The sequence below is a fragment of the Poecilia reticulata genome, chromosome 7 (assembly GCF_904066995.2).
Source record: "Poecilia reticulata chromosome 7, P_reticulata-male-v2, whole genome shotgun sequence".
NCBI classification, from domain to species: domain Eukaryota; kingdom Metazoa; phylum Chordata; class Actinopteri; order Cyprinodontiformes; family Poeciliidae; genus Poecilia; species Poecilia reticulata.
The window spans coordinates 18,601,741-18,614,749 of NC_088836.1; the positions used below are offsets into that span (position 1 = coordinate 18,601,741).

Sequence of the window (13,009 nt, forward strand, 5' to 3'; positions counted from 1 at the left end):
CAGCTGTTATGTCTCCCCGGCTTGCCAACTTTACACTCAAACTGTTTCAATCTACCTTTGTCAACAGGTTTTCCAGATAGATGTGGAGAGCCATGCAGAATAACTGATTCTGACAACCTGAAACACCTTTTAAAGGATGAATCGCTGATTTTAAAAAAAGGGATTAAAGAGAAAGCAAAATCCTAATAGGCAGCTCTTGGCTAATTAATTTATTTTGGTATAATATAACATATACTATAATATTTAAGAAATCCTTTACACAAAGGATCCACAGGTTACGACTATTGCTAAAAGGTTTATGCACAATAACTTGTTTGTCTACCTGCTTTACTTAATAAACAGTTATAACTGGTAAAACCACAAAGCTTAAATCTAATACAGCATTTAAATACACATTCAAGAAATTAGACTATTGCTAAAATTTTTTATTTCAGTAACTCAATCACTAGTAGATATAATTTCCGCTGTTTTGCATCTATTTTTCTGCACTAATATTGTATTGTAAACAGTCTGTCTTGTTCAAAGTTCATTAAGAATATTATGGTTTTTTTTAAGTTATGACTCAGTTGCACATCCCTTGAATCCTTAGTCTAATATACCTATTTCTAATAATTGTACTGCTATAGTTTTGTACAGTATATCATTATTATTGTTCTTAATCTCTAGTGATTTTTTGTAGGCTTTACTAGAGGCAGATACCTCCTGTAGCTGACTTGACATACTTCTGAATAGAAAAAAAGGATGAGGGAAGAGCTATGAGGATTAACATTTTCAGTGACTATTAGTAACTGAATTGATTTTTGTAATAGTACAGCAATTAGGGGTTGTTAATGAACTGTGGAGACAGAAAAGATAAAACCTGATTTACACTCAAAATATTTGCCAGTTTTAGTTCTTCATTAATTTTGCAGCGCATTATCTGACATTGTTAAACACTGAGCCATTAAAAATAGCGTTGATCATGTCCATTGCTGTTTCTCAAAGTTGTGTGTACAACAGGCATGTGTATTGCCGATCTTTCCTCAGAGTTGGGAAGTTCATACTTTAAAATGCATGAAGTGAGATTTTAAGTATTGCATATCCACCATTACTTGGCCTCTCCTCCAAGTTATTTACACAGACAGCTGCCTCATTTAAGCAGTGATTATCTACACCCATGGCCCCTAGTTATTTTCAAGTCACATTTCCACACTTCTGGAGGATGACTTTCCCTTTCACCACCGTGGAAAAAGAGAGTTTGGATGTGGGTGAGGAAAAGTGAAGATTAAAGTTAAAAGTGAGTACCAGAGGGTGGAGCGTCATGGTCCACCCTCCCTGCTGCCCATATGGAGTCTATTCTGTTTTTAAAAAATCCTTCTTTGCTGCTTTGGGCTGTTGATATTATTGTGTTGCTCCACTGAAAAGATTTATTTTCAGATCAAAATAAAGCAATATTTAATTTTTATTAGCACATATGTGAGTTGATTCTTTCAGAAAGCCTGGACTGCTCAGATAACAAACTGCATCAAGACTCTTTTATGACATAAATTGGACCTTTGACTTCACATATTTATTTATTTTTTTTCATATATATACTGAAGTGTCTTCAGTATAAGACTGAAAAGTTCCACAGTTTAAAAGCAGTAATTTATTATTTATTACAGGAATTTCAGAAGAATTTGTGTGATTTACCCTTTCCACCTAGTTTAAGTGGTTGTCACAGTCACAAGTGAGAATATTAAGAGAAGAAAAATTCAGATCTTTAAGCAAATCTTTACATCTCTTTTAACTTGATGAATGTCTATGATTCATTCAAATGCGTTTATGCTACATTAAATTAACCAAGGCAAACACACCACCAATTCTCCATTTCTTTACTTTTACTAACCTTTATCTGTCCTCTCTGTGTATCCCACTCTGAGTGAGTGGGTGCTGATGGTGCATGTGCAATCTCACAGCTTAATGCACTGCAGAGTTAAAGATCAGGTTGTTAACACCATGATCAGGGCCTGCATTAGTGGCACAGGGCACTCCTTCACTGTACTGCTGGAAAATCATAATTGACTTACTTGCTGAAAATATGCACCCACATTTGGACACTCTCATATCTTTGCAGCACGCATTCAGAAACACGTGCACTGACATCATAGTATCTCGGTTCATGCACCCACATCCCTCCTGGGTCCCACAGCAATTCAACTCAAAAACTGTGTAATATAAATGACAAATAAAAACTGCAATGTCTGGGTTTGATTTAGTCTTTTTAAGCTTTTCTATAATTTATATTTTGTTCAGGTTTTTATAGTAAATGTCTGAAGAAGAAAGTAATCACATTTACAAATTTTTTTATTATGCTTTGAGCTTTTTTCCTCACTGTTTCTATTTTTGAGCATTTTTCCTTTTTTCTGAAACATCTGCATGTTGATTGCCAATCTCTGTACAGTCCACTTCTTTGTATTTAGAAACGCTTGGAAGCAACTGGACCCTGTGTGTCCAATGCAAGTGATTTTATCAAAGACAATGAAAAGATCTAGCATTGTTTATTAGGAAATAGAAAAACAGTACCTCTGTGGCAAATACATATTCAGTTGCATAAAGACTTTTTAATGGGCATCCTACACAAACTGTAGTCTTCTTCAGACTAAAAGAAGCTACTCACTGTCACTGAACAAATGTCTGAGGTGGATGAATTTATACGGACATTTTGCAATTTTTCTACATTAACCAACATAGCACTGAATATGATCCAAACAAAAACATTTATCAACTTCTCTGACTTGGTAGGGAAATATTCTTGATAGGTTCTCTGTTTCTGTCTTACTGATCATCTGGGACCCAGAGGACTCCAGATGGGTCCCAACATGTATTTTGAACATAATAGAGAACAGGCCTTAAAACAGTCAAGGAGGGAAATCACTTGCTCCAGGTGCAGTTGGCAATTTCTCAGTATTACAATGTGAAGATCTCAAATGCTGATGGAAGCTTAAATAAAACCCTAATCAAAGATTCTTTCACTATTTTAACTATTTCTTTGGCATTTTATTCAGAATATTCTCCGTTTATTATGACTACAGTACACATTTTCATTTCATTGCCCATACGAGATTTTTCTGAGTCTTTGGATCATGATTTTGAACACACTAACATCCAGAACATTTTATTTATAAAGTACTGGGATAAGATCTGAAGTTACATTGAAAAGTTACAACAACAAACATGTTGATTAACAAAATCGACTTCTTGTCTGGCACACAAAGGATTGTTGCTCATCTTAAACTAATGTAGCATACCAAATTGTTCTTATTTGTGTGTCCAGCAAAGGACAAGATTTGGATAAAATATTCAACTCTACACTTTCTCACCTTGAAATGGGAGAATCCTCTTTGATAAAAAGGTTTAGAGTCTAATCAGGCCTGATTAATTATACAGATAGGCACAAAGCTTGCTAACATAATTGATGGCTTTATCTGTGTTTTGCGCTGTACTAGAGGGATAGTATTGTTTCTCCTGAGGACCCAGGAAGATTTATCCCTTTGAAGGTTAATCATGCATGAGTTGAGCATCTGGCAGGGGGGTAGAAGTCCATTTAATTACATTTAAGGTGAAAGTGCTTCTGCCACAAATGTTCAAGGATGAATAAGAAACATAAGCTAACTTTATTACATTACATCACGTATATCTATTATTTATGCTAATTGTATTACTCTAACGTAATTTCTCTTTTTATTTCCTTTATACAGTTTGTAACTTTGTATGCCTGTTTGGCACTGTGGCTATGAGAGGTTATTAATGAATAAACTTTACTGACTGACTGTTGCTCTAAAGTTTGGTTTCAGCGTATTTATTGTTTAGGTGAACTTGTAGTCATGGTCCAAGGTATTTTCGTTTCTTGGTTAAATGCTAAAACATGTTAGTAGGTTGTGTGTTAAACTTTTTAAAATGATAGTCAATTAAATGTTACTGACAAAAATACCAAGTTATCTCTTGAAGCTTTTAACATGCTCGCTTCCAAAAAAGAACAAACAAAAAAACCCAAATCAATTTCTGGACATAAATGTAAAATCTACACAAGTACACTTTATAAACAGGGAGATACTCTAAACACTGAACAACACCACAACGGTAGCCTGCTTTGTAGAAAAAAACATTTCATTACATTAAATGTCTAAAAATGACCTGCACTTGTATGGCGCTTTATCAAACTCAGACGACCCCAAAGCGCTACTACTATTCTGCTTTTAGTCATTCACATTTTCACACACACACATTCACATGCTGATGTTGGTAAGTTACACTGTAGCTACAACTGTCCTGGTGTAGCTTAAATTTGACCTGTGTTTTTTTTTTTTGCCAAAATGCGTTGACATGTGTTTGTTTACTTTTTAAAACCTGCCAAAACTATTAAAAGTCTCAGAAAAAATGTTTTTTGCCTTTTTGTTGCCTCCTGTTCTGCAGTGCTTCTTTCTTTTGCAAGTGCAATCTGTGGTGTCTTCTGAAGCTTTGGGATGCAGAGACTCTTGTGCTTTCAATGTGTCTAGAAATATGATTTATTAATACCCTTCCTAGTCTACCCAGTACTAAAAATACTTTGGAGGCACAGCACCTCATGCACAATGTAACTGGGCAAGTAGTGCACAGAGGCTTGAGGTGGGATTTGTCAGTTCAGCATCTTTCTCTGTAACAACATGCACACCCTGGGATGATCCAGGGATTCAGGTTACTTCAGCATTCACTAATGCGTGTCACTAAAGTGGCCAGGTTCTCTCATGTAGCGACAGGATGACTCTGTAAGCAGACCTGACTGAGACTGAGACCCTTGGATCTGAATGACAGCTTACATTGAAATTAAGATTTCACTTTTTGTTTAAGTTTTAGCTGTGTGCAGATGTTTTTAAGTCTCTGCCTTTGTCTCTTCTTGTCTCCAGTATGAATACTTCAATGCTGTGCTGATCAATGAGGACGTAGAGCTTGGAGGAAAGTTTGTCCTGCAGCCCAACGATCATTTTAATAACCGATCAGTCAACCTCAGCCTCAGTGTGGTCCAGGTGCCCACCAACATGTACAATAAAGGTATGCTGACAATCCACAATACACAGAACATCTATATACACAGTCTATACGAAGAAATTGTTTTACATGGATCCATAACGATTGTTTGACACAAGAAAAAATGCAATGCTTTTAAAAACAGTCAAAGACGTTGCTCAGTCTTAGGGTGTTTTCATACCTGGTAATCCGATAGACTCGGTTCAAATGGGGACCAAAAGTGCACCATTTATTACACTTTCAGCCCACTTCACTGTCAAATGAACCAAACCCTTTGAAGAACTTATTTCCCCCCTCTTCTCTAGCGGTGCCGCATCAAAAACTGCTGAAGGAAACTATACAAAAACCTCGGTACCATGCACTGAGCATAGCTGAGCAGTTGCAAATGGTCCAGCAAATCATAAGTGTTTTCAATCACGTATGATTGAAAACATTTGCCAGACATCTAAATTTAACTTCTCCTTATGTTCAATGTTTTACTTGCAAGATAAAGTGTCTTTCTGAAAACTTTTGATTGTGCAGTATCAGACATTTCTTCTTGTTTTGCCTGCAGCAAGGAGCCTACCTTCTAATTAATATACAAAAAACTCAGTGGTAACTACTTGTAGCCATCCATTCCCTGATCACACTGAAATATCTCCGTAGGTAATGTGGCTCAGAGCTAGACAATTAGTACTGCGGTGATGATAAAGTCAGAATATTTGCTTCATGTGAAACGTTTTAAAAATAACAAAATGTTCAGCCTGTGTTGCTGGAGAACAATGTATGCCTTTATCAGTAGGTGGAGATGTCTTCATTATTTGTAAGTCCATGGTTCATCACTGCCACACATTGACCTAATTAGCTGTTAATAATTAGACTTCTTCTGATTTACCAGCAGCTCAAATCCAACAAGAGAATTAGAGGCCTTGTACAAGACTCAGTGGACAAAGTGAATGTCAAGTTGACTTAACTGAGCTACGAGAGGCAAAAAATGTACATAGAGAGAGAGAGCGGTAGGAGGAGGGTGGGAAGGGAGCGAACGGGGAGAACGTAATTGAAAAAGAAAGTAGGTTAAGTCAGACTGATGGAAGGTCTAAGCAAGAGATTAATTGCCCCCTGTAAAAAGAAGAGAAAAAGCAAGTCAGAGTGACAGGAAAAAAGTTAGAAACTAACTAAATGAGAGTGCATGGAAAGTGAGGCTGGCAGCTGATAGAACAGGAACAGTAATGGTGATGTAATTTACAGGCAAATGATTTGACTCTCAAACCCATATTCCTTACACGCCTTAGTAGTGGTGTGGATGTATTGAGTGAGATCTCTTTGGCCCTGAAGTCTTAAATTTCTGTTCAAATAAGGTAGACGGGGTTTTCTTTTGGAAATCATTTGCATTTGAAACGCATTATGAAGCATCTGCACACATTTTACCATAAAAGTACTAATATTGGATATTTTCGGTGACATGAATTTGTTCATTTGACATTGTAGTTTTTCTTTTGTATTACTTTCAAAAGTCCAAAAACACAACATAGATGATAGCCAATTAGAGCCCTTTCAAGCACTCAGTTGAACAGCTTTCTGATGTTAATTTTGTGCAGACTAATGTGAAAAGCTGTCAAGCACCTGGCTGAGCTCCTTTTATGTTGGCGCTCTCCCAAGTGAATGAGAGAGGAGGTTCTGATTGGTATTTGCGCTTATGCCTCAAACAAAAGTTTTGGTTACATTTAATTTCTGACAAACAATTGCATGGAAACAAGATGGGGAAATAGCTATACCAATGGATTTCATAACCACATTCCCTAACAAACTGTTTATAAAAATGCCAGAACCTGGAGCAAAGCTCTGTAGGTTAAGTGACTCATATTTGCTTTGGTTTCACCTGCCACTGTTTCTCACCATCATTATTCTGCCTGTTATTTGGAAAACTGACTATAGAATCATGTTTAAATCCTGAAAATGTATCTGTAAAAGAGTCTGAAAAGGAAAAAGGAAGGATGACAGATCTGTTTAAAAGTATTTTATATATATACTGTATATGTGATGTACCCAATGCATGTTAAACAACCACACATTTTTATTTTTGTGCAGAAACCTTCATAGACCAAAAGAAAAAAACAAAAACAGATGATGCAGTTGAGTTAAATGTCATATTTAAATCTTGTTGGTTTAAAATGACAGCTACCAAGAAAGAATGTCACATTGTGTTAAATGCCTGTTGCCTGAACCCGTTGTGTCTCTTCTTTTCTTGCTCATCTTACATTTTTGGGGCTTGGATGCAAATAAATGCTTGAAAGAAACCTAAGATGAAAGAACTGAGAAGTGAAAAAATGTGAAGTTTAGCTTTTTCTTTTCACTTTTGTTTACTCCTTTTTTTACTTCATGGACTCTTATTGTCTTCATGTACACTATTCAGTCAGCTGCTTCAAAAGTTGTTTTACATCAGCAATAATGAATTTGACTTTACAACTTATAATAGTGTAAAAGTTTGTGTATCAAACACCCTTCTTTCAAACTCTGAAATTAAAACATGCACATAATCCTAAACAGACAATTCTTTCAATGTATCATGATGCAAACAAGTATAATGGATGTGCTGAAGCTCAGCAGACATTTCACAACAGGCCAATACTTTTTCTAACATGGATCCTTGTTCTTGTCACTTTTAAATTCAATAATCCCCATTTCAGACGTCACATATTACATTTTTCTTCCTATTGTCCCTGAGGTACCTAATTTACCAAAAGGAAAATTGAGATTTCTTTTCATTGGGCACATTATGTTGTTCTGTTTAATCTTAGCCTTTCATCTCGGACCATGAATGCTTGTCCACACAGAAAAAGGATCTGTCAGTTAAACCTTGTTGGCAAGTAGCACCATGTTTGCTTCCTCATTATGATGATTTTAGATTGTAATAGGCACTTGAAATTCACCAGAAGTGACTGCATTGTTGTGTAAATACATTCTGGATCGTTTCCAGTCCCATCCCCACTCCACTCCATTCCATGGAGGTGAATGGGTGTTGACTATCAACACAGGGTTTTAGTGGGTTATAGCTTCCAGAAGAATAATTCAATCATGGCTTATTGGCATGACTGTTGACAGCAGAACAATGTCGCCAGCAATGGAGATGATGTGAAATCTGTTATCTACTTCTCTTTCATGCCATCCATTAGGTACTTGTCTGCGTGTCTGTCATTTTCTAAACATCTCTCTGAATGCATTCTTGATTGTTTTTTTTTTTTCTTGCTCGCTATAGCAGGTATTGTGTTTCTGTCTCACTGTCTGATTTTATGTCTGGCTCTTTGTCATTTTTTTTTTTTTTTTTGTCTCCATCCTTTCCATCCTGCTCCTGAACGAAGCTGAAAGCAGCTGTAAAAGGCTTGGCTGACTGGTTTCTAACTAGTAAAGTCTTGACACTCTCAGCTTGAAAATTAAAAATAAGAAATCATAATTGGATGTGCTGAGCCATATTGTACTTCAACAGTTTCTGTAGTTTTATGTCCAAAAATGACTATGTTCTTACAGGCATAAAATGGACACATGGGATACTTTGCAGATACTCGTCTTCTAATAGAGAATAACCATGCACCTCATTAAGTTAGAACGAGAAATACCTCGTTCTAACTTATATAAATTACCTGTGAGTTTTTTAATATCATGGTGCTGTCTCCACCACATTTAGTGCACCGGAGAAGCATGCTAATAGTTTTCATGCAATTTCTCTAAAACTTTGGCCAGGATGCAAATGTGTAGACTGGTTTTATGTGATCTTTATAAGATCATATGAGCAGATAAAACAAATTATCAGCTCCAACCTTTCAAAATATTAACCTCATTTTGGTGATCTCTCTATTTTCTCACTGTATTTCCATAGACTCTGCAATTGTCAATGGTGTGTTCTGGTCGGAGGCCCTGAACAAGGTGTTTGTGGATAACTTTGAGAGGGATCCTTCACTTATATGGCAATACTTTGGCAGTGCTAAGGGCTTTTTTAGACAATATCCTGGTAAGTGTGTGCTTTTTTTTTTTTTTTTTTTTTTTTAAAGAGGAGATGCATCAAATTGGAATGGAAATGCTAGGGGAGTTTATATAAATTAGTTTGTGGTTGAATGGGACAGTAAAAAAACTCAGGTGTAATAAATAGAAATCAAAGATACAAATTAGATAATGTAATGCAAATCCTATATTTTGAAATGCAAATCTTATATTTTGTAGAGTCAGAGGAAAGCATCTATTTTTAGGTCCTTGAAATATCACCTCTTCCTTATTTCAATAAATACAATAGAAAACCTGAGGTCTTGAAATGATTTCCTTTATTGTTACATTTCTTTCTGGATACCATGTAACTCAATAAAAAAGAAACAGAAGAAAATGACTAATTTTGTTTTTGTTTTTGAATCCACCGACCTTGTCTTGAATTTTAAATAAAAATGCATTGCACCTATTGAAGAAATAATCCTAATGGAAGCAGCTTGAAGTGGCTTTTATGAGATGTTTACTGTTTTTCAATGGTGACAGGAGACAATTTGTATCTACATATCTGAAACCTTACATATTAAAACATGCTATTATTAGTTTTTCAATTTGGAGGTCAAAAAACAGAATGCTGGAAGAAGTAGTTTTTACAAACACCTTCATGAATGTTTTAAAACATCTACAAACGGGTTCGATAAAAGAATTTATGGCACAAACTAATGCAGCTGATTTGTTTTGTTTTTTGATATACAATGCTTTTACAGGAATCAAATGGAAGCCAGATGACCACGGAGTTATAGCTTTTGACTGTCGTAATCGAAAGTGGTACATCCAGGCAGCCACCTCTCCAAAGGATGTGGTGATCTTGGTGGATGTCAGCGGCAGCATGAAAGGCTTGAGACTTACCATTGCCAGGCAGACGGTTTCCTCCATTCTAGACACTCTTGGAGATGATGACTTTTTTAATATCATTGCTGTAAGTCTAGACTCAAGGACTCAATAAGTATCCTACTAACTATGACAGCTATGACCCAGCCCATCCATTTTCTGTATTCCCTCACTTATTTTAAGGGTTACAGATAAGTAAGGGACAATTTGTCTTTCCATAAAGGCAAACAACACTGCACACAAATACTCACATCAAAGGTCAGTTAGGAGTTTCCAAGCTCCCCATTCATGTTGGACTGATACCAGGAGAAAAGCCATGCAGGCATGAGGATATCCAAACTCCACCCAAAATGGAGACGTGAAACAGGTTCATCACATTGCCGAGAAATCTAGACTACTAATATCAAAGCTACTCGGGAACAATATCAAACATGTCTTAAAGCTGAAGTAGGTAACTTTTATAAAAAATATATATATTTTTTTTTTACATATTTGTTGAAACTGTCATACAACAGTATGGTATCAGACAGATAATCTGTGAAAAAAAATCAAGCTACTCTGCCTCCTCCCAGTGCTACCTAGAAACACGTAATCAGAACACGGAGGAGCATCTTAGCGCTGTCAATCACAATTTTGGGTGGCGATGCTCATCTCCCTGCCCTTCACCTCCCTTGCTCTCTGCTATGACACCACTACTCCTGTCAAAACAACCTTGTTGTGAATGCTCAGGCTGGTTAGCATAGCCACTGAATACAGCAGATAAACATTTTTCTGCAATTGTAAGTTGCTCCTCTGCCGTTTTCACATTTAGTAGCGTGTACATGCGGATGAGTGACAGCGTTAAGTCCCTCCTCCTGGTTCTGATTGATTATTTCTGGTTCAGGCACAGTGCACTTCTTCAGACTCCAATAATAGCTCAGGATGGAGACTGATGTTTTCAGAGATTATCTGTCTCATAGCATACTGTCACTATGAGGTTTAACAAATATGTAAAAATCATATTCTTTATAAAAGTTACATATGGCAACTTTAACCTTATTAACTATTTTAGAGTACACATTCATGCATGAGCTGTAGTTCTCATAAGTTTGTGTCAAGTCAGCTTCTTAGTCTTCAACAAATAACATTTTGACTCAGTTAGCAAACAACAAGCTTGCACACACATTAACCACGCCCATATTTATCTTTTCCTTTTCACACTAGAAACATGCTTTAAAAATGAGCTTTCTTTCCTGTCATGCTCATAATTAATTAATCGTCATTTCAATGAAGATTTGAAATGCAAAAGAGACAGACTTAGTTGTTTCCTGCCTTCGGGATTTTACTTAATCTTATCATTTATTCAAGCTGATGCAGTTCTGCTGTACACACACATTTGATGTTTGGATTTTGGCTAAAGAGGACCATAAGCAGTCAGATTTTGGTAATATCTCCATCTATAAAAGAAAGAATGGTACGAAAATGTATTTGTGTCCTAAAGATTACATTCAGATTTTTTCTACTGAAACTTCCGTTAGAAATGGTAAAATACTTTTGTAGCACAAATATAGATATACTGAAGTCACTGTTCTTTGTATGAAACACATGTTTCAGTGACACTTGATGTTTTTATTATGATAATTAGAAAATTATTCTGTGAGGGAAAAAAATTGACAATTTGAAAAGGATGAGTAAAAATAATCTCTTAATTTGACAGATGAGTTTGTCATTCCTATTTCACAAAGCCATTTTTTTGAGTGCATCTCACCATGGTATTATTTTCACTTCAGTATCGAATGTAATAGAACAAATTATATACACTCTTGAGAGAAAACAATCTTTTTCAGTGGGAATATGTATTGCACTCTGTAATAAACACACATTCTCAGTCCAAAGCTTCTCACATGCAGCACACACAAAAGCAGATTAGAGCACAATTACTGGCTTGGAGAAACACAATTCAATTGTCTTCCCAGGACTTTGAAGTTTAATTCATAGTGATGCATTAACGGGTATTATCACCAAATAGCAGGCACTAGTAGGGGTGGGTGTGTTGTGCAATGCATGCATTTGTGCTTGTCATAGAGATGAGTGAAATTTCTTGAGTCGTCACAATCCACATTTTTAAAATTCAACAATTTGTCATTTAAGTAGTTTTAATGTTATAGTGACTCACTTTCATAAATTCCTTTTGTATTTCTCTAGTACAATGAGGAACTGCATTATGTGGAGCCATGTCTGAACGGAACCCTGGTTCAAGCAGATGTCACCAACAAAGATGTGAGTAATTATAGCAACTCATATACTGTTTGTGCTGCTCAATTTAAAGTTGTTCATAGATTAGAATTGCAGATGTCAAGCTAATGCGATGTGAAATTAAAATTTGGGGCATTGAATTTTATGTTGGAGAAAGTACTAAATCAATCTAAAAACTGCTATTTAAATATAAAATTGTCTATACTGTCACTGTAAAGACGAGAACGCTGGAATAAAGTACTTAAATATTTCCTCATTTCACCTTTCCGTCTTTCTGCACTGCACAACTTTGTTCATGCAGATATAGGAAGTTGAAGAAAGGCTTTACTAAAAAAACGACACTAAATTCAGAAGTACAGTTCTTCATTTTCCAGTTTGACTGATGTAGCTCAAACGTTTGTGTGAACGCCGTCAGAATGCATAAACACATTAAAAAACTTACTGTATTTATTTGCTTCTATTCAACTCAATTCAATATAGTTCAATTCAAATACTTCAGTACTGTTTACTCCAGAGGCTAATTGAATGTTGTTGCAACAAATTAAACGTTGTAATGTTTCAATATAGGGTCAGTATACAATAACGCTTACTTTGATGAGTAATTAAAGCCATGCATACGATCATCTGTGCTGCACTCTCCAGCTCAAATAGCGCATGCATAAGTACTTAAATAATGTTTCGCATAAATCCAGTGTTATAGAAAACTTGAAGAAATTATGATGAATGCAGCATATGTAGAAGTAACAATGTATTTATAGTATGAGATTAAGAGTTCTGATTGGATAATTTAAGTTACATTCATAAGGATCTTACAATGTTCAAAATGAATCAAACCTCATTCATCCTCTTTTAATTTCCATTCACTGTTTTCTGCATTAATCCAGCACAACAGTGAGCTATTTACCTG

The 13,009-nt window shown here is 35.8% G+C and overlaps 1 protein-coding gene across 1 annotated transcript in view; it reads left to right on the top strand.

Moving 5' to 3' along the window:
* cacna2d3a (calcium channel, voltage-dependent, alpha 2/delta subunit 3a) overlaps window positions 1–13,009 on the top strand; it is a 113,314-nt gene that overhangs the window by 38,482 nt on the left and 61,823 nt on the right. Inside the window, exons 5-8 of the mRNA XM_081609056.1 lie at window positions 4,905–5,049; window positions 8,879–9,010; window positions 9,744–9,955; window positions 12,052–12,126. Coding sequence (XP_081465182.1) covers window positions 4,905–5,049; window positions 8,879–9,010; window positions 9,744–9,955; window positions 12,052–12,126 — 564 coding nt within the window. The remainder of the gene's footprint in view (window positions 1–4,904; window positions 5,050–8,878; window positions 9,011–9,743; window positions 9,956–12,051; window positions 12,127–13,009) is intronic.